Raw genomic sequence first — 23501 nt, 5'->3', positions numbered from 1 at the left:
AACTTTTTGTGAACTGTCATATTTAAAAGCATCAGTCTGAATTAGTGTGCAAGAAAACCAAGAAACCAAGCCGGGAGTTAGAGTTAGGAAGCTTTTCAAAGTGCATTTCCTGTGTTGTAGTAAAATCCTGCTCTTTACTAACATCTAGTGGCAGCTGTAGGGAACTACAACATCAAACAACTTGATAATAAACTTCATTGCAAGAAAGCAGCAATGCATTTTTAGTTTCAGTCACTTCAACTTTAATGTTCAGTCATTAGTCTTTAAGTAGCACAGACAAACCAACCAATCAGCTTGCAGTCCAACTACAACAGCCAATCAGCTTCCAGTTCAACGCAGCTGTCTGTGAGTCAGAATCAGAGTTGTTGTCTTCGGAGCTGGTTGCTTATTTTGACAAAACTCTGACATGTTTTCTGAACAACTTTAGTCCTCGAGTCTGTCAGGTTCTGGTTCAGCAGTAGAAGACCAGTTCAGGGATCTGCCCCCCTTGCACACCAGTTCCGTTGGTACTGTCTGATGAACATTGGAACTGGAAGGTCACTTTCCCACACTGCACTTCAGTCATCCCCTCCTGGCCAAAATAACTCAGCTCATTTCCGTCCAAGACAGCGCTGACTGTGTAAAAGGTGTCCTGTTCCACCTGGACCGGGTGTTCAAACCACACAGGGAAGGTGCTGCTCGAGCCATCCGACAGGAATTTGGTGAGGTTCTGGGCCAGAATGGTTCCCTGCCTCTTCAGTTCAATCTTCACGCTGTACTCGGCCTTACCGCCACTCGACCCGAAGAGACAGAGTCCGGCCACGAAGATCCGCCGGTCCACTGCAAACTGGATGCTGTCACAACGCCCCCTGTAGCGCCATTGGTTGCTACGGTAGGCTGATGACTGGAAGCGGTGGCATCTTTGCGGTGCCAGGCCAGCCCGCTTCACCAGAGGGAACTCGAGTCTGGGTTTGTTGGAGGCAGTAAACCACAGGAAGACATCACGAGTCTCTTTCAGCGTCAGGATGTCGGACTGCGCCGCCCCATCTGCAAACTCCTGCAGCGTCATGGAGGGGATCCGGACCAGGTACAGAGCCTTACCCAACACCAGCCGCCGGTTCCTGGGGGTTACCGCCAGGCCCCGACGTCGACACTCGGCCGTCGCCCAACTCAGCGCCGCCTGGAAGATCAAGATTTCCCGGATGTTGAGCGACTCTCTCTGCAGGATGATCTCCAGAGTGGGCACGTCGATCTCACAGAAGCCTTCAGATTGCAGAGCGAGTTCGGCCTGAGCGTCGATCACCTCCCAGCAGCGCTGCGTCAGCTCCGGCTCCTCGAACAGCCGGCTCTGAGACAGCAGGACGCAGGCGTTTCTCGCCTCCAGACTCGTCTCCAGGAAGGTGACGCAGGCCTTCGCCAGAGCGGGAACAATGTACTTCTTGGCAGCATAAAGCGTGGCCAGCACAGTGTCAGCCTCCAGCTCAATCTCATCACTGTACATGTACCTGAGGGGAGGACAGCAGCTTCAGGACACATCACACGATACATTTACAACATGGTCTGCTGCAGTACTTGTGCTGGACTGATCTGCACAGAGCTAAGAAATTCAAATTACTGTGAGGAAATAAACCCTAATAATAAACACAGATAAACACTTTCTGTTGTCTGATAGTTCAGCCCATAAGATCCTATCGAGAACCAATGGAGCCCTCTGTCGGACACTTCCTCAATGTACACTGGAACTGCCTAATGGGCCCAGACCCCCACCTACAATCCTGGCCCTTGCTCTAACACTCCTTGATACCCCCTAAGGTACACTAGAGGGGCAGCTGTCTCTCAGGTAGTAGAGTGGGCTGTCATCTCCAGACTGGACTCACTTTAACAGAATAAGGAAAGCAGCTGGCTCCACATCAGGGATGTGGATCTCAGATTGTCCCTCAGCCAGATCTCCATAAAACATGGCTCCAAACACAGAGCTGCCCACCGCCAGGACGTACTGCAACACAGAGACAGGGAACCAATCACGAGTCTGAACCAGAGGGACACGAAGGAGGTGGATACACAGGTCTATTGAAGGTGAAGTCACATGACACCGTCCAGTCCAGAACAGATGGTTCCAGGTTCAGCGTGGACCCAGAACTTTGTACCTTATGAGCTGGAACTCGCTGAGTTTCTCCTGGAGGGCCGACGATGAAGTGAACATCAGCCATCTGCTCGTTGTTGAACATCAAAGCATTTCTGCAGGAAAACAGCAAACAAACACAAAATAATTATTTATACTATTTCATCAGCAGAACTCTTTCACTCTAAAACTGTGATATTTGACTGAATAAATACTGAGTAGTTAGTGCTTTCCTGCTACCCAATGAGAGCAGAGTGTTTGTTCCTGCTGCCCAATGAGAGCAGAGTGTTTGTTCCTGCTGCCCAATGAGAGCAGAGTGTTTGTTCATGCTGTCCAATGAGAGCAGAGCACTGTGCTGACCTCTCTCTGAGCGTGGGCTGCGTTTCCTGCGAGCCGTCTCTCTCTTCTCCGTCGTCGCTGACGTTCAGATGAACGGTTCCTCTGTCGTCGTCGTCGTCATGGTTACTGGCCGGCGGCTCCGGGTCACTCGGCCGGATGAAACTCTTCTTCACCTCCGCCTCGTTACCGTGAGGGAGGCCGGCGGAGAGAAGTTCGGCCGCCATCTTCTCCTCCGTCGTCCTCCGGGTCGCAGAGCCGCTGAGGTCGCGAGCTCACAGCATGACGATGCTTCCTGTCAGACGATGCTTCCTGTCAGAGAGTCACAGATTAATATGAGTCTAATCCAGATTACTGAGCAGAGACTGAGTACGTCTGTCCTGCTGCTCCTCGTTATCTGAGCTGAAGCAGAGCTGCAACCAAACACGATTCCCAAGATCATTTAAATTTAAATGTCAGGAAACAGTGAACAATGTCTGCACGCGTTTTCAAATGTCTAACCCCCCCAAACCATTTAAAGAGTATTAAAATAATGTTTTCAAATGTCTACCCCCCCCAAACCATTTAAAGAGTATTAAAATAATGTTTTCAAATGTCTAACCCCCCCAAACCATTTAAAGAGTATTAAAATAATGTTTTCAAATGTCTACCCCCCCAAACCATTTAAAGAGTATTAAAATAATGTTTTCAAATGTCTAACCCCCCCAAACCATTTAAAGAGTATTAAAATAATGTTTTCAAATGTCTAAACCCCCCCAAACCATTTAAAGAGTATTAAAATAATGTTTTCAAATGTCTAACCCCCCCAAACCATTTAAAGAGTCTTAAAATAATGTTTTCAAATGTCTACCCCCCCCAAACCATTTAAAGAGTACTAAAATAATGTTTTCAAATGTCTACCCCCCCCCAAACCATTTAAAGAGTATTAAAATAATGTTTTCAAATGTCTAAACCCCCCCAAACCATTTAAAGAGTATTAAAATAATGTTTTCAAATGTCTAAAACCCTCCCAAACCATTTAAAGAGTATTAAAATAATGTTTTCAAATGTCTAACCCCCCCCAATCCATTTAAAGAGAATAAAATAATGTTTTCAAATGTCTAACCCCCCCAAACCATTTAAAGAGAATAAAATAATGTTTTGAAATGTCTAAACCCCCCCCAAACCATTTAAAGAGAATTAAAATAATGTTTTCAAATGTCTAAACCCCCCCAAACCATTTAAAGAGAATAAAATAATGTTTTGAAATGTCTAAACCCCCCCAAACCATTTAAAGAGAATAAAATAATATTTTCAAATGTCCAGAACCCCCCGAAACCATTTAAAGAGAATAAATAATGAATGACATGTGAGAAGCTGTTTGGAAAATGAGTGATTAATCTCTTATTAAAATAATCACTGCAGCTCCAAATTTTATTGTTGAAATAATTAAAATAAGTGTGTTTTCTTTTGGACGGTTTAAATAAACCTGAAGTGAGGAAACACAGCTTCACTGCAGCAGTTTGGGTTCTTTGAAGAGATCTCAGCTTACACAAAGTAAACACTGCATCCTGTTTCAGTCCTTCATATTAAACCTCACTGAGTCACAAACAGGAAGCTTCAAAATAAAAGCACGAGAAGTGTGGAATATATTCTATAGTCTGTGTGACTCTTCCCTCATCGCTCACACTGAAACTGTTCATCAGGGTCTCGTTAGTATGAAAACACAGAAGATTATTTTTAAAGTGAACACAAACAAGAATATTGAACTAAATCTGCTGCGTCCCAGTCCAAAGACATCGACAATCAGTTATTAATTGATCTGTTCATTAGTTTGTAAATTACTCATTTAATCAACGAGATGTCAGAAAATAATGAATCCATCGTTTCTTGAAGTGTGTGACCGTGACGTCAACCCACAACAACAATGAGATTCAGGTTAGTTTAAATTAAATTAAAAACAGTCATTGATTATCAAAATACCTGTCAATCAACTAATCAATCAATCAAAAGGCTGCAGCTCAGTCACAGTAAACATACGATCAGAGAGCATCGTCACAGATCTGTGGAGACTGAGCTGAGGTGAACTCTGGACCTGGACTCTGGACCTGGACCCTGGACCCTGGACTCTGACCCTGGACCCTGGACCCTGGACTCTGGACCTGGACCCTGGACCCTGAATCTGGACTCTGACCCTGGACCCTGGACCCTGGACTCTGACCCTGGACCTGGACCCTGGACCCTGGACCTGAGGGTGGCGGACTCATCACACTGACATTCAGCCACCGGGCTGTGAAACCATCAGCCAGCTTTGAGCCACGTTTAGCTCAGCTCTGTTTTTATTGGTTGATCTGTCAGCAGGTGTCACACAGGTCGAAGGTGAACTTTACCTGCTGCTTTATTATAACAGGTAAACGTAGAGCAGTCTGAAGGTCCACTGTCTCTCCAGTGGACTGTCTGACTGCCCCCCGACAGCAGTCAGTGGTTCAGGTGAGATTCAGGTGTGAGGCTTGATGGTCCTGTGGGGTTCGGATTTAAGCTCAGTCCCTGTGACACCTCAGCATCATGGAACTAATCAGTTTATCAATGCTGGGATTCAGAATCAGGCCGATGTGTGACATCACCTCTACCGGCAGAGGCGGTGTCAATAATCGATCATCATTCGTTCAGCTCAGTCCGTTAACGCTAACACTGCTCATGTTGTCGCTTCTTGCTGTTAAAGCTCATCGACACCGACACCATCAGCACAGAATGACCCGTGTGTGCGCGCTGTTACCTGTCAGACTCCCGTTAACCGTAAACACGGTCCGACCGCCGCGTCTCCGTCTCTCTCCAGACGCCATTTTAGATCCGACTGCTGCCACATCCGCCTTCACCGAGCTGCGCCACAAGATGGCGACAGAGCGCGGGAAAACACTTCCATAACATAAACAGCTGTAGGTCCACACGGCAGGTCAAAGGTCATGTTAACGTCATGTGAGAGGAGAGGAGAGGAAAAGGATGAGTCAAGTCTAATCATTTCCTCTCCTTCTCTCTCTCCTCCTCCTCCTCTCCTCTTCCTCTCCTCTCTCTCCTCCTCATGTCTTCTCCTCTTCCTCTCCTCTCTCTCCTCCTCTCATGCCCTGTCCTCCTCCTCATGTCCCCTACTTTACTCTAACTCCTCCTCCTCATGTCCTCTCCTCTTCCTCTCCTCCTCTCTCTCCTCCTCATGTCCTCTCCTCTCTCTCCTCCTCTCTCTCCTCCTCCTCTACTCTTCCTCTCCTCCTCTCTCTCCTCCTCACTTCCTCTCCTCTCTCTCCTCCTCATGTCCTCTCCTCTTCCTCTCCTCCTCTCTCTCCTCCTCATGTCCTCGCCTCTCTCTCCTCCTCCTCTACTCTTCCTCTCCTCTCTCACCTCCTCATTTCCTCTCCTCTCTCTCCTCCTCATTTCCTCTCCTCTCTCTCCTCCTCATGTCCTCTCCTCTTCCTCTCCTCCTCTCTCTCCTCTCTCTCCTCCTCCTCCTCTCTTCTTCCTCTCCTCCTCTCTCTCCACCTCTCTCTCCTCCCTCTCCTCCTCTCCTCTCTCTCCTCCTCCTCCTCTCCTCTTCCTCTCCTCTCTCTCCTCCTCTCCTTTCTCTCCTCCTCTCTCTCCTATCCTCCTCTATCTCCTCCTCCTCCTCTCCTCTTCCTCTCCTCCTCCTCTCCTCTTCCTCTCCTCCTCTCACCTCCTCCTCCTCAGATCCTTGCCTGTACATCCCTCGGTTTGCTCACATGTTGGAGTTCGGTGTGAAGACTCACGAGGTTTCCATGACGGCCCTTCGTCTGGTCCAGAGGATGAAGAGGGACTGGATGCACACAGGACGCCGACCGTCTGGACTGTGTGGAGCAGGTATGACCACTGTAACCATGGAAACAGCTGGCATCAACAGTATATTTACCTTTCAGTTCACTTCTTCTCCTCCTCCTCCTCCTCTCTCTCCTTGTCTCTCCTCTTCCTCCCTCTCTCTCCTCCTCCTCTCTTGTTTTCCTCCTCCCTCCCTCTCTCTCTCTCTCTGTCTCTCCTCCTCCTCCTCCTCCTCCCTCCCTCTCTCCCTCTCCCTCTCACTGTCTCTCCTCCTCCTCTCTCCTCTCCCTCCTCCTCCTCCTCCTCCTCCTCCTCTCCTCAGCTCTCCTGGTAGCAGCTCGGATGCATAAGTTTCGTCGTACGGTGAAGGATGTGATCGGTGTGGTGAAGGTCTGCCAGACCACTCTGAGGAAGAGGTGAGAGTTCGGCTCCATCACAGTAGATCACAGTAGATCACAGTAGATCACATTCGGTGGATAACTCAGTGGAGTGATGCTGATCACACTGGATCCTGAAGGATTACCAGATGACGGACAGTTAACAGGGGGTTACATTAGATGATGATTAGAGAGGTCAGCTGTTTTCAGAGGATCGTTTGTGTTCACTGTGTGGTGATCCATTCTGGATTTCCATGTTTGGATCTAAATGTTTTAGTCGGCTGCACTTTTAAACTGGGCACTGCGCAGATTTTCACCAGCAGGTGGCGCCTGTGAGTAGAGTTTGACTTGTACTGCAGCATGAAGAAGAAGCTTCACCAGCAACTGCAGACTTTAGGGTGGATCTGTGATCCGTGCAGGTTTGGGTCTGGTTTGGTCTGGTTTGGGGGTTTTGCTGATCAACGTTACATAAATAAAACAGCTTCAGGTGAAATGAGGTCATGGCGTCGTCTGTGGATTACAGTCGACTCGAGTGGATGACATCAGATCACACCAAATGTCAGATGGTAGTAGATCACAGTAAATGTAATAGGTTGCAGCCGAATACAGTTGATCACATTGAATGTCACCCCCTCCCTCCCCCCCCCCCCCCCCCCCCCCCTTCAGATTAACAGAGTTTGAGGACACGCCCACCAGTCAGCTGACCATCGATGAGTTCATGAGAGTAGATTTGGAGCAGGAATGTGATCCGCCGTCCTTCATCGCCGCACAGCACAAAGCCAAGATGCAGCAGGTAGATCACTCTGCCTCTGATTGGCTGCAGACAGATGACAGCAGTTAACCAATGACCATTGACCAGTCACCCTTCCTGTCTTCTTCTTCTGCAGCTGGAAAAGGAGCTGGCCAAAAAGCTGGATGACGTCGAAGGTGGGTTCCTAACCCTGCCCTCCAGTTTAGAGGACACGTCATTATTATTGATACGACTGTTATTAAACCTTTATTTAATCAGGGAATCTGTCGAGTTCACAAAATCTGTCCAACATTTACCAGCTTCACAGAAAACACACGAACAAAACACACATCAGAATCAGGAGGAAGTCCTCACAGGCTCTGACTGAATCCAAAACCCTTGCTGCATGTTTTAATGTCCTCGGTGGGATCAGCCTAGATCTGTAGATCTGTCTACCTCGGTGGGATCAGCCCAGATCTGCAGATCTGTCTACCTCGGTGGGATCAGCCTAGATCTGCAGATCTGTCTACCTCGGTGGGATCAGCCTAGATCTGCAGATCTGTCCACCTCGGTGGGATCAGCCTAGATCTCAGATCTGTCCACCTCGGTGGGATCAGCCTAGATCTCAGATCTGTCCACCTCGGTGGGATCAGCCTAGATCTCAGATGTGTCTCTGAGTGGTTCCAGGCTGCAGAGCAGAGAACATAAAGACCACTTTGCCCATTTCATTTCAAACCTACAGACAGTAAGAGGCTGTCATTCGAGCACAAACCATATTAACTCATTTTATTCAGATATACCAACAAAGATTAGGGGGGGGGCAACAGTCCAAGGATGGATTTATGAATGTGTACCAGGGCTTGAGGCCACACAAGGCAAATGAAGGCCGCTGAACTCTGCATGCTGAGTGGACACCACCAGCTGATAGAGCATCGGGCAGCGGCCTGCATTTCCAACACGTCATCATATTCAAAGTATTACCAAGTTTTCAATGTGAGGTCTGAGGTCAGAAGAGAGGCCGACGCCCCCCTGGCTTCAGAAAACAACATTAATTCAGTTTCTGTCGGTTCAGTACAAGTTTCAGATCAGACTGAGCAGAGTCGGCAGAGAATAATAGTGCAGCTGGCCTCAAACTGAAACTGAGCACGCATCCTTTCAGAGAGGGAGTTTCAAAGCAGCCAACCAGCTGCTCACACAGCCCGACACCAAGCAGTCGGTGCTTCATCCTGAGGTCAGGTTTACCGAAGACCTTTGTGAGAACAGCAGCAGCTGCTCAGTTATATTGTTAATGACATTTAGGGACGCTGTGAGTCACTATACGTCTCCTGAAGCCAGATTAGGACAATAAAATAATATTATTAACACCCAGGAACTCCTTCAGTTGGTCAGTCCTTCAAGGCCCTTCCAGAGTTAGTTGGTCTTCAGTGAGGTGTGGGTCCCAGCCATTTAACAGGGACAGACAAGGAACATGGGGAGGGTTTTACATTTTGACCAAGAGTGAGTTTAAAGGTGATTATTGAGGGTTTAGCTTCAATCTGTAAAAAGTCAACTTTCAGTCTTTGTGGACAGATAAAAGTTGATAAATGAAGTGAAACGAGTGCGTCGTTGCCTGAAACGGAGCCAGCAGTCCTCCGTCCTGAGGACTGATCCCGACAGAGAACACTAGACTGATCCTTTAGGACACTCCAGAGGGCACTAAATGGATCCTTTAGGACACTCCAGAGGGCACTAAATGGATCCTTTAGGACACTTCAGAGGGCACTAAATGGATCCTTTATGACACTTCAGAGGGCACTAGACTGATCCTTTAGGACACTTCAGAGGGCACTAAACTGATCCTTTAGGACACTTCAGAGGGCACTAAACTGATCCTTTAGGACACTTCAGAGGGCACTAGGACACATCCCCTCCCTCAGAGGTGTCATCAGTCCTCTGCTGTGCAGTAAAGGATCAGTCTGCTGTTCTGTGTTTAGGACACAATAAAAGACAGATTATTTAGGACACTGTGAAGGACACCAAAGGACTTACTGAGGTCACTCTGAAGGATTCTTTCCTTCGTCTCGTCCCGTCAGGAGAAATCAGCTGCTACAAAGACGAGATTGAGACCGAGCTGGAGAAGAGCCGACCCAAACTGAGAGGAATCTACGCCGCTTACACCAAAGAAATCAGTGAGTACTGATCCTGAGTCAGCTAAGTCCATCTGAACATCTCCACACTCAGCACCCGCCCCCTGCCAAACAGGGGCAGATTTCAGGTCACCTGTCACCATGGCAACAGTTTTTTCTTCTGTTGATGAATATTATGAATGTTTTTGAAACAGGAGTTCAGGAGACATGATGACATATTTTTACTGTCGGGCGTGTGATTCACTGTTTATAATAACGTCTTTACAGAGATTTCAGGGGAAATGTTCAGTTACCTGCCTCAGGGGCAGGTGAGAGAAACCTTAACGTCAGACCCTCTCTCAATGTCGAAAACACTTTCAGACCCCGAGGACACAGAGGTTCTGTGCTCGAACTCTGACCCCGCGGAGCCGGAGGTCGAAGACGACGAGCTCAGAGTCGCCACCCGACACCTGACTCAGGACTTCCTGTGCCAGGTGATTCAGGAGGAGGAGGGGCGGGGCAAGGCAATAGACGACGGCAAACAAGAGACGGGGCCTCAGCGTCAGGCCGCCCCCCTCGCCGTCATTCTGGGGAAGTTGCAGAGCGCCGCCGGCCTGGACCTCCAACAGACCGTTGATGAGACAGAGACAGAGGAGAACCCCGACAGTAAGAACTGAAACACCTTTGTGACATCATCAAGCACTCTGATTGGTGCTGGTTTATTAGTCTGCTGCTGTTTCCACAGACGAGCAGTCGGAGGGGGGAGAGCTGGACCTGGACGGTATCGATGATCAGGAGATCGATAAGGTCAGTTCATTCATCAGTTCACTGCTGTATCCATCCATTCTGCCCCCCCCCCCCAAGGCAAAACACAGTAACTTCATATTCGGTCAAAACTGAGCCAGGACCTGAATCAGAGTTTTCCTGCATCGAAAAGTGGGGGGTCACCAACACGAACCCTAGGATAGATAAAGTCTCTCAGCACCTCTTCAGTCTTTCCCAGAGGTTGATGAAGGTGAACTATGGAGGACCTTCAGACCTGTGGCTCTGATGTCACATCATGAAGACCTTGAGAGGTTTCCTGGTTCCACTGCAGACTTCATGTCAGCCCGGTCTTGTAAGAGAAGAGCTCCTGGTACTCTGACACTGGGTCCTGGATCACAGAGGACCTCACCGGCTGGCCTCAGTGTGTCTCATGGCCTCTGAGGTGTGATAAGCAACACCAGCTGACCTTCTGTTCCTCTTTACTCCACACAACTACAACTTTAGCTTCGAGTCTGGTTCCCACGACCTCAAAAACTTTTCTGATGAATCCTCCATTATCGCACGTATCAGCAGAGATGAGGAGGACAGAGGACTGATAGAGACCTTCATCACATGGTGGAACAGCAATCACCTGAAGCTCAACATCAGCAAGACCAAAGAGGACCAGGAGGCCCCCCGTCCATGATGATGATGAAGACGGACTCGTGCAGGTACCTAAATCAACGATAAACCGGACTGGTCTCCTCTGGTCACCCTCTTCAGGAAGGGACAGAACAGAGTGTCCTCCTGAGGAGACTCAGATCCTTCAGTGTGTCCAACAGGATCCTGCAGATCCTCGACCAGTCTGCAGGAGCCAGAGCTCCGGAGAGACCGGCAGACTCAGAAATCTGGTGAGGAAGACCAGGTCTGTGGTCTGGCTTTAATTGGACAGTCAGTGAAGGAGAAGAGGATGAAGGACAAGATGAAAGCCACCATGGATCACTCTGCTCACCCTCTCAGTGATAAGGCAGGTAGGCAGCTCGTTCAGCCATCGGATCGTCCCACCCAGGTGGACCCCCCCGCTCTGGTTAATTTCTCTCTGTCATTGATCGTTTTGATCGTTATTGATCGTTTTGATCGTTATTGATCGTTTTGATCGTTATTGATCGTCGTATCTGGAGAAATAAAATGTGTGTCCTGGATGTCGTGTCTTTATCTTGATCGTGTCCTCCTCTGTGCTGCAGTACATCCTGAATGAGAAGGAGGTCCAGGTGAAGACGGAGCTGTGGATGAAGCAGAATGCAGAATATCTGAAAGAGCAGAAAGGTCAGATCGACTCTTCAGCACATTCACATCATCATCATCATCATCACCATGACAACCAGAACGCACAGCCACGTGTCTCTGTCACTGAATGATTGATTGATTTAAAGTAAAAATCAAATCCCTCCACCAACGCTGGAAAACACGAGTCCTGAGTCTTAATGTCATTGATTTATTATTGATTGTTTACTTTTCAGAGAAAGAAGAGAGGATCAAGAAGGAGAAAGAACAAGGGACATATAAAGAAAAGGTAAGTGAAGAACAGGGTCTCCCAGGCCGGAGTCCAGGGCTCACTGAGGATCAGGTCTGGGTTGACCCTCAGGGGCCCCCAGACTCCAGTTGTTCACATTAAAGGGGGGCGGCTGCAGGACTTTAATGTGTCATTCGTAGAGCGTAAAGATCGTTGGGCTGCACGTTCCTCAGCTGTGGAGCTGATTCGACTGACTTTATAAAGACAAACAGGTAAAAGGAGGAAGAGTTGAGTTTATATAAACAGGAGAAATCAGAATTAAAGGCCTGTTTGTGTCTGAAAATAACCCAAACCACAGCGTCCGATCCTCATCCCTGAACTCTCCTCATTTCCTGTCATCTCTCTGTCGGTTATCTCATGAAGACTTACAATTCTTAAAATTACAAAAATACCGGTTAAATTAAAAGTAAAAAAGTTTCCGTTGACTTCGTCTGTTTCCAGTCAAAGAAGTCCAAGAAGAAGAAGGAGCAGATCCAGGCGTCGACTGCAGGTGAGGCAATCGAGAGGATGTTGGAGAAGAAGAAGATCTCCAGTAAGATCAACTACGACGTCCTCAGAGACCTGAACAGCAGAGGGACAGGAAGCGGGGGGGGCAGCAGTCCCAGCAGAGCGTCCTCCTCCGACCCACCCGACACCAACGCCGCCACACAGAAACGACTCAACCGCCGCCGCCGCAAGAAGAGCAGCGACGCTAATCGAGACCTCGCTGCTAATGCCAGCATCATGGGGAAGAGGTACGATTAATCATCTGTACATAATCTGTAATCTGTACATGATCTATAATCTGAACATGATCTGTGATCTGTACATGATCTATGATCTGAACATGATCTGTGATCTGTACATGATCTATGATCTGAACATGATCTATAATCTGAACATGATCTATAATCTGAACATGATCTGTGATCTGTACATGATCTATGATCTGAACATGATCTGTGATCTGAACATGATCTATGATCTGAACATGATCTATAATCTGAACATGATCTATAATCTGTACATGATCTATAATCTGAACATGATCTGTGATCTGTACATGATCTATAATCTGAACATGATCTATAATCTGAACATGATCTGTGATCTGTACATGATCTGTGATCTGTACATGATCTATAATCTGTACATGATCTATAATCTGAACATGATCTATAATCTGAACATGATCTGTGATCTGTACATGATCTGTGATCTGTACATGATCTATAATCTGTACATGATCTATAATCTGAACATGATCTATAATCTGAACATGATCTGTGATCTGTACATGATCTATAACCTGAAAATGATCTATAATATGAACATAATCTATAATCTGAACATGATCTATAATCTGAACATGATCTATAATCTGTACATGATCTATAATCTGAACATGATCTGTGATCTGTACATGATCTGTGATCTGTACATGATCTATAATCTGAACATGATCTATAATCTGAACATGATCTATAATCTGGCTCAAGGTAACGTACTTGGTTTAAAAATGAACATCTTTTGGCTCCGCCCTCTGAACAAGAAACATTACTTAACTCGTAGAACATGTTTAGGAAGAAAGCCAATCACAGCCGGAGTCACTGAGCTTCACGAAGACTCTCCAGAAACGTGACGTCATGGAGACGACGTCCATGTTTGTACGATCTGTGGTTCAAATGGCTCAGGAGATAAAAATGAAAATGATTTCAGTCCTTCGAGTGTCAGAAAATTAATATTTCAACCAAAATTTAACTGACTCACCAGAAAATCATCCATGTGACTGGATGTGTGTTTCCACTCCTGTTGTGATCGATTGGTTGATGGAGATCAGCAGCAGGTCTGTTATTGACCCTCGACACTCAGACTACCCGGCTCTAGACTGATCCCAGTTGAACCAGTCAGATGAAAAGTTCCTCAGGGCTCCAGTCTGGATCCTCTACTGTTCAGACTGTGAATGTGAGACAGCAGCGTGATCGACAGGAGATGATCCATCAGTGTTTTATCGGTCATTGAAACATGGCTGAGTCTCATCGATCAGAGCAGCAACAATGTGATCAATCATCTTTGACTGTTGATCAAACAACACTAAACCTCTGAAGACGTCACTGTGGATCAACAATCAGCTGATCAGTGGAGAAAATAATCAACAACAAATCAAAAAGATATATATATATAAATATATTTGATGTCTCCTTGTGGTCCAGGGTCCAGCTCCTGATATCCTCCACATCAAAGAGGAAGAAAACAGCCGTCCAGGTGAGAGACCACACCTTTTCTCTAACTTGTCAGGTTTTTATTCAAGGTCACTGGTCCAGAACAGCTGGTGATATATATATATGTGTGTGTGTGTGTGTGTGTGTGTGTGTGTGTGTAGACTCTAAATATGTACATACATGTAAGTACATATGTGTGTGTTTATGTATGTATGTACGTGTGTATATATATACATATACATATGTATATACGTGTGTGTGTGTAGACTCTAAATATGTACATATATATATACAGTATATATATGTATGTATATACTGTATATATATACAGATATGCACATATACACATAGACGTCTGTCCTTCTTGGTCAAACAGCCTCTCACAGCCTGCAGGTGTGTTTGGGGTCCCTGAAAACAGACGGCGGTCTGACTGAGAACCGGACGGGATGGCAGCCATGCTGGTTCAGTGTGTCTTCATTAAACTATTTTAAACTGTGTTTCATCTCTCAGGCAGAAAACTCCGTCACCATAGCAACAGATACAACAGAGGCTGCGTCTGAAGTGACCCCCGACCCTGAACCAGACACTAACTCCACCCCTGCTGCTCCACCCACTGTGCTGGAGGAGGAGGAGGAAGAGGAGGAAGAAGAAGTGGAGGAAGAGTGTGTCAGCGCTCTGCAACTTGTAGGAGGTCAGTGCTGATGATGATGATGATGATGATGGTGGTGATGATGATGATGATGATGGTGATGGTGGTGATGATGATGATGATGATGTGATGATGGTGGTGATGATGATGATGATGGTGGTGATGATGATGGTGATGATGATGATGATGTGATGATGGTGGTGATGATGGTGGTGATGATGATGATGATGGTGATGATGATGATGATGATGATGATGATGATGGTGGTGATGATGATGATGATGATGATGGTGGTGTTGATGGTGGTGATGATGATGATGATGATGTGATGATGTGGTGATGATGATGGTGGTGATGATGATGGTGATGATGTGATGATGTGGTGATGATGATGGTGGTGATGATGATGATGATGATGTGATGATGGTGGTGATGATGATGGTGATGGTGATGATGATGTGATGATGGTGGTGATGATGGTGGTGATGATGATGTGATGATGGTGGTGATGATGATGATGGTGACGATGATGATGATGATGGTGGTGTTGATGGTGGTGATGATGATGATGGTGGTGTTGATGGTGGTGATGATGATGATGGTGGTGTTGATGGTGGTGATGGTGGTGATGATGGTGGTGATGATGATGATGATGATGGTGATGATGGTGGTGATGATGATGATGATGATGATGGTGATGATGATGATGGTGATGATGGTGGTGTTGATGGTGGTGATGATGATGATGTGATGATGTGGTGATGATGATGATGATGGTGGTGATGATGATGGTGATGATGATGTGATGATGGTGGTGATGATGATGGTGACGATGATGATGATGATGGTGGTGTTGATGGTGGTGATGGTGATGATGGTGGTGTTGATGGTGGTGATGGTGATGATGGTGGTGTTGATGGTGATGATGATGGTGATGGTGATGATGATGATGATGATGATGGTGATGATGATGATGGTGGTGATGATGATGATGGTGATGGTGATGGTGATGATGATGATGGTGATGATGGTGGTGGTGATGGTGATAATGGTGGTGTTGATGGTGATGATGATGGTGATGATGGTGGTGATGATGATGGTGATGGTGATGATGATGATGATGATGGTGATGATGATGATGGTGATGGTGATGATGATGATGATGTGATGATGATGATGGTGGTGATGATGATGATGATGATGGTGGTGATGGTGATGATGGTGATGGTGATGATGATGATGATGGTGGTGGTGATGGTGATGATGATGATGATGGTGGTGATGATGGTGATGATGATGATGATGATGATGATGATGATGGTGGTGATGGTGATGATGGTGATGGTGATGATGATGATGATGGTGGTGGTGATGGTGATGATGATGATGATGGTGGTGGTGATGGTGATGATGGTGATGATGATGATGATGGTGATGGTGATGATGACGATGGTGACGATGGTGATGATGACGATGATGATGATGATGATGGTGGTGATGATGATGATGGTGGTGTTGATGGTGGTGATGGTGGTGATGATGATGATGGTGATGATGATGATGATGTGATGATGGTGGTGATGATGGTGGTGATGATGATGATGATGGTGATGGTGATGATGATGTGATGATGGTGGTGATGATGATGGTGATGATGATGATGATGTGATGATGGTGGTGATGATGATGATGATGACGATGATGATGATGATGGTGGTGATGATGGTGGTGTTGATGATGATGATGATGGTGTTGATGGTGGTGATGATGGTGATGATGATGGTGATGAAGATGATGATGATGGTAGTGATGATGATGATGATGATGGTGATGATGGTGATGATGATGATGATGGTGATGAAGATGATGATGATGGTGGTGATGATGGTGATGATGATGATGATGATGATGGTGATAAAGATGATGATGATGGTAGTGATGATGATGATGATGGTGATGATGATGATGATAGTGATGGAGCTCAGAAAGAGACAAGCTGACTGTAGTTTGATGAATCTGTTGGTAAAAACTCTGCATGTCTCCTGTCGAATGATGTATTGATTCACTCATTAATTGATGATTGATTGATTGTGTGTTCCAGATTATGGCTGTGAGGAGGAGGAAGTCTTCTAGCTCCAGATGACCTTTGACCTACACTGAATAAAATGCTCCGTCCGGCAGACTGAGGCAGCTCCACTGAGATGAATTAATGTTCCAGAGATCAATAACCAATATACCAATATCAGTGATCGTTCAAAGTGAAATAATCATTCGTAAAAAAAAGCATCTCTGCGCTTTTGATTTTGATGCTTTTTATTTTTCCAATTGAAACTGAATTTTATTTATGTTTTAAAATTTTTAATTTCTTCTTCTAATTGATCATTGATCACTTTGATAGATTTTAAAACATCAAGCCTTTTGACATTGTTCATATTGTAAGTAGGAAAGTTGTAGCTTTTAGATATTTGTGTATTTTTATATTCAGTTGTTGTATATGAATGTAAACATTCCTGTAAAATATCAATACAATCAGTTTTAATGCAGTTTAATAGAAAATGAAAACAAACCATCACAAACTCGATCAGCAGTTTTAATGTTTCAGCAGTTTTAGTGTTTTTCTTGTGTATTTGTGAGTGAATGTGTTCACCTAAAGTGAAATTTGTGTGTTTTCTGATGACTAAATAATAATGAACTGAAACAACATTCCGAGAGATTAAAGAAACTTTGACAGACGAAATTCAACTCTGATGTTTTTTACTTTCATTCTTGAAACCAAATCTTCTCGAGTCTAAAATCAGAAACATGAGAAACATGTTTTCGTTTTCTACGAGGTTTACTGATTATTTATTCTCTGTTTATTTTATATTCGTCTTATTGCCCCAAACAGAAATAAAACATTTATTCTTTTTTTTTTGTCATTCAAATTTTTATTTGTTTTAACATAATATCTTTACAAACATTTTCAAATGTTACAGATGTAGAGTAAACAAATTATTAGTCTGTTTAAGAAAATAAAAGGAAAAACAAACAGGATATAAAGGAAAATTAAATAATAACAATAAAAAATTGACTAAATTTTAACATGAATAAAAATAAGAATAAAACACTCATCTAACAACTTAAAGGCAGCCCCCACCCCTGGCACCCCCCCATGTTTCATACACATTCAAAGCGTACTTCGACACAATTACAGGCCTAACAATACCTATCCTTCCCACCACTTAAATCCCTCTATGGTGTTACATCCCTCATGTAATCCATAAAGACATCCCATACCTGACTCGTCTTACTCTGAATATTATTAACCCTGGCGATCATCTTTTCAAAGGCAGCAGTCTCTGTCATGAGTTTAAACCACTCCACAATTTCTGGTTTATGTGGGCTCTTCCAGTTGCGTAATATGAGCCGAGCTGCAACAATAAAACCGGTTACTACTAGCCTGAGCTCTGCTTTGGTGAGGCCTGGTGGCATTAAAGCCTTATCTGCCAGCAAACAGTTGTGGGGATTCTGGTAGAAGTCGTTTAAGCCATCCCTCGAGGTTTTCCAGCACCACCTTCCAGAATGGCATTACCATAGGGCAGTCCCAAATGGCATGAAGGAATGTGCCCAATTCCTTCTGGCATTTGCAGCATGTATTATCCTGAGTTAAACCCATTTTAAACGATTTCAGTGGTGTAAAATAATATCAATGTATAATCTTATAGTGGATGAACTTACTCCTTTCATCCCTTGTAGCCCAGCCCACATTTGAAATCACTTCTTGCCATACACCTTCATCAATCCCACCACCAAGATCCTTCTGCCATATTAGTCTCAAGTTTTCACACATTCTTACTTGAATATTTGACATTTTTCTATAAAATAGTGAGGCGGAGTGCAGCGCATGGCAACAATTGAGAAATTCTTGGACCTTGTTTTTTCCTTTTTCTGCCCATTCTAATCCAAAAGTAGAACTCACACTACTCCACAACTGTAAATATTTCCAGAAATCCCCTTTGTGTGTTAAATCATATTGTTCTTTAAGGTCCTGAAATGATATAAATGACTGGTCCCTGTAGAGGTTATTGACAACACGTATCCCTTTTGTCAACCATGCACCCCAGAAACATGTCTTTTTCCCTATACAAATTGAGGGGTTATTCCACAATGAAGAATAACCCTGCTTGTGCCGTGAAATCCCCAAGATCTTGTGTGCTCTTGCCCAAGCCCACCGAGAATGTTGTAAGATTGGGTTTTCCTCTTCCTTCTGTCTGCCTATTCTCCTCTGTGATAACAATTCTACAATATTAAACGGAGCTGCAAGTTCCTTCTCAATCTTAACCCAACTAGGGTTTGAGCCATAGTCTGCCCAGTGATTTGTTATCTTGTTCATTTCAAATGATATGCTATATAATTCCATGTTTGGAAGAGCCAGTCCCCCAATATCTCTTGAAGCACAAAGTTTCCTCAAAGCAATTCTGGGCTTTTTCCCATTCCATAAAAAGTCTGTAATCACACGATTAAATTGTCTGAAGATCCCATCAGAGATGGATACTGGTATCATCATAGAGATGTAATTAAATTGTGGAGCGACTACCATTTTAATAATATTAATTTTTCCCCACAAAGTGAGGTTTAACAGTTTCCATTTGTCCAGATTTGTCTTAATTTTTTGAATTAAAGGAGCTGTATTAATAGAGATTATATTTTCTAGATCTGAGCATAATCTAATCCCTAGATATTTCATTCCAGATGGGATAACCTTAAACTGGAATGTAGAGATTAATGATTGACTGCACCCTCTTGATATTGGCATACCTTCGGATTTTTGCCAATTTATTTTATAGCCTGATAATTTTGAGAATGATTCGATTGTCGACAAAACATTAGGGATGGACACTATAGGCTCTTTGATAAGTAATAAAATGTCATCTGCATACAGAAACATTTTGTGTTCCTCCCCCCCTTGTGACACCCCTTTGATACCAGTTTCTGTCCTAATTGCAATGGCCAGGGGCTCAAGGAACAACGTAAAAAGTAGAGGACTAAGAGGGTCTCCTTGTTTAGTCCCACGTGTTAGGCCAAAGAAAGGCGAGGTCAATCCATTTGTTATCACTGTTGCCCTGGGATCTGAATATATCATGTTCACCCATTTGATAAAACCTTCACCAAACCCAAACGCTCCAAGTGTATGCCGCAAAAAGCCCCACTCCACCCTATCAAACGCCTTTTGGGCATCTAAGGAGAAGGCGGCTATTGGGATGCTTTCATCTCGGTTAAGATGTATGAGGTGTAATAGGCGTCTAACATTATCTGAAGATGATCTACCTTTAATAAATCCTACCTGATCTGGGTGTATTAAGTATGGTAGAACATTCTCTAGCCTCATAGCAAGAACCTTTGTCAGAATTTTGCAATCCACATTGATCAGACTGATGGGTCTAAAACTTCCTGGGTCAGTGGGATCTTTTAGGGATTAGGGAGATCAACGCTTCATTAAATGTTTCTGGTAGTTTTCCCAATGAGAATGACTCATCAAACACTGCTTTAAGGATAGGAGCCAGCTTGTCAATATACTTCTAATAATATTCTGAGGGAAAGCCATCTAGACCAGGTGACTTTCCTGCCCTCAATGATGAAATGGCTTTTTTAATCTCCTCTATTGTTATGGAGCTGTCTAGAAAGTCTTTCTGATCCTCAGATATTTCTGGCAAGCTGATTTTTGAGAAAAATGTCTCGTAGTTACCCACCTCTGGATTGACCTCTGATCTATAAAGCTGTTCATAAAAATTTGCAAATACCTTTTTGATATCCCCAGTCGCCAATTCACCCTTCTCATTTTTTACAGCTGGTATAGCATAACTGATCTCCTTTTGGTGTAATTGTCTAGCCAATAGTTTCCCTGATTTTTCGCCACTCTCGTAAAAGTTACTTTTCAACCTAAATAGGGCATACTCTGCTTTTTTATTGTATATTTCATTTATTTGAAATTTCAAGTCACACACTTTTTTCAACAATGAGTCAGAGTGTTTCTCTGACAATGATTTCTCCAAATCTTTAAGCTTAGATTCAAGATCTTTTAAATGTTGGATTCGCTCTCTTTTTTTCCTGCTTGCGTAGGCAATAATTTTCCCCCTTATATAAGCCTTAGAGGCCTCCCAAACAGTCCCAAACTTATCTGTTGACCCAATGTTCACCAGAAAGAAATTATCAAGTACCCTTTGTGTTAAACTATTAAAGTCCGGGTCCTGTAGTAGCGATACATTAAGCCTCCACCTATTTTTCTTTGCTCCATCTGACTTAATCACTAAATCTAGTTGCACTGCGGCATGATCAGTCAGTGCTATGGGTCCTATTGAACAATCTGAGATGCTCTCTACTAGATCATTTCCAATCAGAAAATAATCTATCCTAGAGTGAGATTTATGATTGTGGGAATAAAATGTATACTCTCTCTGTCTCGGATTGACAAGTCTCCATATATCAGTCAGTCCCAGATCCTTCATTAAGAGTTTAATTGCCATCCTGTCTTTAGGTACAGTATTAGAGAAGGTGGTTTTATCCAACGCCCCATCCAAGACCTGATTAAAATCCCCTGCCAATATTGTGTGCCCATCAGGTATGCCCCCTATTAAATTATTCAATCTGTGAAAAAAGGCTGGATCTTCGATATTCGGTGCATAAATGTTACATAGATTAACTTTTTTCCCATTAATTTTAGCTTCCACAAATATCATTCTTCCTTGTTCATCCTTTTGTTCCTTTATAATGAGAAAATTTAACTTTTTGTGAACCAGAACAACCACTCCATGCTTTTTACTCATATATGAACTGTGATATATCTGACCGACCCAGTCTCTCTTCAATTTGGCAGCCTCTAAATCGGTCAAATGGGTCTCTTGCAAAAAAGCTATATGGGCTTGTTGGGACTTAAGGTATGATAAACATTTCTTTCTTTTCACAGGGTTTTGTAGCCCATTTACATTCCAGGAAACTATCTTGACACAATTAGCCATAATTTAGCAGGTATCTTGTATATGGTCCATACTGAGATGATAACTCACATAGAGGAAGATGGAGAGCAAAAAGAAGAAAAGAAAAAACAAAGTAGAGAGGGGGTGCCACCCCGCTGCCTGTCAAAACCCAGGTCGCCCATAACATGCGAAAAAACCTTGTATAAAACTCTTTTGGAACATAGAACACCAAACAAACCCCCATACACAGAACAACATACCCACCCCCCCTTTTTCTCTCATTCTCGAGAGACCCACCGCAAACACCGTCCATGAATCACACTCAGATGGTCCCCATTAGGAGCCCCCCCCCACCACCACCCCTCAAATAGACACCTGATAGTCGTCTCTTCTTATAATATGTCATACACCTATTGTATAGCCTATAGTATGCATAAAGTAAGCATAAAAAGCACTGACTATCGAACAGTCTCCTTGTTCAGAAAGTCCATGGCCTCTCTGTGATCAGTAAACTTCATTCTTTTTCCGCTCCACGTGAAGCGCAATTCGGCCGGGTACGCGAGGGTGAAGCGCACATCCAGACTGTGCAGCCGGTTCCTGGCATCTGTGAACTTTCTCCTCTTCTCTGCCGTCTCTTTAGTCATGTCGGGGAAAAATGACAACTTGCAGCCTCCCCAGACTACATCCTCCTTATTCCTGTATTTCTCCCTTGCAGCAGACAACACTCGTTCCCTCTCTAAGAAACTTAGAAACCGCATGATAATCGGTCTGGGTGGCCGACCTTCTTCGGGCATTGGTATCGGGGCACGGTGCACCCGCTGCAGTTGCGATCCGTCCAGGTCGATCCCCAGGGTCTCGGAGATTATTTTCTTAACACAGTCTGCCGGGTTTCTACCCTCAAGCTTCTCCCTCAGGCCGATGAGCCGCAGGTTTTGGCGTCTGTCTCTGTTGGCAGCGTCTTCCACAGCTTGGTGCAGTTCCTCACACTTTTTGGCACTTTTATCCGCTGTTTGACGGAGCTGGTGATTCTCATCCTCTAACCGAGAGATGCGGCTTTCTGCTTCATCCAGTCGGGTCAGTATCCCGTTGACATCAGTTCTCAGACCGGCACTGGCTTCTTTAATTTCTGTCATGTCTGCCTGCAAAGACGCCAAGAGCTTCCCGACTTGTCCCATCTCTTCTGTAGCTTTCTCCAGGGACTGTTGCATGGCGGCCAAGACACCTGCGCCGTTAAACTCTCCTTTACCGGTTCCCATCATAGTGCCCGCACTGTCTGTTAGCCTAGCGTTTGCCCCGCTAGCTAGCGGGGTGATGGTGCCGTGTTTTGTTGCTCTAGTTTCCATAATACACGAGTTGCCAAAGCTCCCAGTGCAGTTAAAGTCTAACCTAACGCTTTACCAAGATTTAGACTACAGCCATTCGAATTAAAGTTGCGTATTTGGGGTAAATTGGTGGGTTAATTGGGACGTATCCAGCTAGGCGACCATCTTGCTCGGCGACGTCACGTGACCCCCAAACATTTATTCTTGACCTTCAAACGACTGTTTGACAAAGTGGTCTGAACACGAAGTCCAGTTTCTGGCTTTTTTCTGGGCCACATCTCATTGTCTTCATCATCTTCATCATCACGACTCTTTCAACGTGGACATTGACCATTAACCCTTTAATGGTCCCAATAGTCTGTAATACTGAATCCAGATCAGTTAATGAAAGAAGTATTCACGTGTTTTACTGAAGTAAATATAATCACAGTGTAGAAATACACTCCTCCTTCAAGATATTACTTAGGTAAAAGTACAAAAGTAATTATACTCATAATGCAGTCACGTGTCTGATATTATTGGATTATAATTATTTTAATGACTGAATCCTGCTGTGAAGTATTTTCTTCACACTTTAATCTACATAAACTCTTAAAATACTGATATATA

At 44.5% G+C, this 23501-nt stretch overlaps 2 protein-coding genes across 3 annotated transcripts in view; one reads left to right on the top strand and one right to left on the bottom strand.

The window, feature by feature from the left end:
• The window catches only part of brf1b (BRF1 RNA polymerase III transcription initiation factor subunit b), a 36080-nt gene extending 18731 nt beyond the window's left edge, over nt 1-17349 (top strand). The window contains exons 7-19 of the mRNA XM_041958513.1: nt 6134-6283; nt 6561-6654; nt 7282-7408; nt 7503-7542; nt 9418-9513; nt 9832-10116; nt 10196-10257; nt 11439-11520; nt 11715-11767; nt 12209-12501; nt 13960-14011; nt 14479-14659; nt 16719-17349. Coding sequence (XP_041814447.1) covers nt 6134-6283; nt 6561-6654; nt 7282-7408; nt 7503-7542; nt 9418-9513; nt 9832-10116; nt 10196-10257; nt 11439-11520; nt 11715-11767; nt 12209-12501; nt 13960-14011; nt 14479-14659; nt 16719-16750 — 1547 coding nt within the window. The 3' untranslated portion in view covers nt 16751-17349. The remainder of the gene's footprint in view (nt 1-6133; nt 6284-6560; nt 6655-7281; nt 7409-7502; nt 7543-9417; nt 9514-9831; nt 10117-10195; nt 10258-11438; nt 11521-11714; nt 11768-12208; nt 12502-13959; nt 14012-14478; nt 14660-16718) is intronic.
• On the bottom strand, nt 231-5271 carry LOC121621843 (BTB/POZ domain-containing protein 6-B-like). 2 transcript variants are annotated; one of them, XM_041958514.1, is made up of 5 exons: nt 5193-5271; nt 2462-2749; nt 2127-2217; nt 1857-1975; nt 231-1484 (listed from the first exon to the last, which is right to left on the bottom strand). In XM_041958514.1, exons 2-5 carry the CDS (start codon nt 2662-2664, stop codon nt 452-454), a joined length of 1446 nt encoding a protein of 481 aa, XP_041814448.1. In that variant the 5' UTR covers nt 2665-2749; nt 5193-5271; the 3' UTR covers nt 231-451. The 2 variants fall into 2 exon arrangements, with proteins under 2 accessions (XP_041814448.1, XP_041814449.1); XM_041958515.1 differs by lacking the exon at nt 5193-5271 and adding an exon at nt 4807-5019.
• Nucleotides 17350-23501: the final 6152 nt, after the last annotated feature.

Source organism: Chelmon rostratus, chromosome 18 (genome assembly GCF_017976325.1).
Source record: "Chelmon rostratus isolate fCheRos1 chromosome 18, fCheRos1.pri, whole genome shotgun sequence".
Classification (NCBI taxonomy): domain Eukaryota; kingdom Metazoa; phylum Chordata; class Actinopteri; order Chaetodontiformes; family Chaetodontidae; genus Chelmon; species Chelmon rostratus.
The sequence above is the reverse complement of the archived record's forward strand: the minus strand, read 5'-3'. Positions and strand labels throughout refer to the sequence as shown.

Bases quoted from the DNA above. Each gene is read 5' to 3' on its own strand.
- LOC121621843 (XM_041958514.1), bottom strand. From the start codon at position 2,664: ATGGCGGCCGAACTTCTCTCCGCCGGCCTCCCTCACGGTAACGAGGCG. The intron at 2,218-2,461 runs GTCAGCACAGTG...GTTTTCCTGCAG, and splicing joins CAGCCCACGCTCAGAGAGAG to AAATGCTTTGATGTTCAACA. The intron at 1,976-2,126 runs GTACAAAGTTCT...TCTGTGTTGCAG, and splicing joins AGCGAGTTCCAGCTCATAAG to TACGTCCTGGCGGTGGGCAG.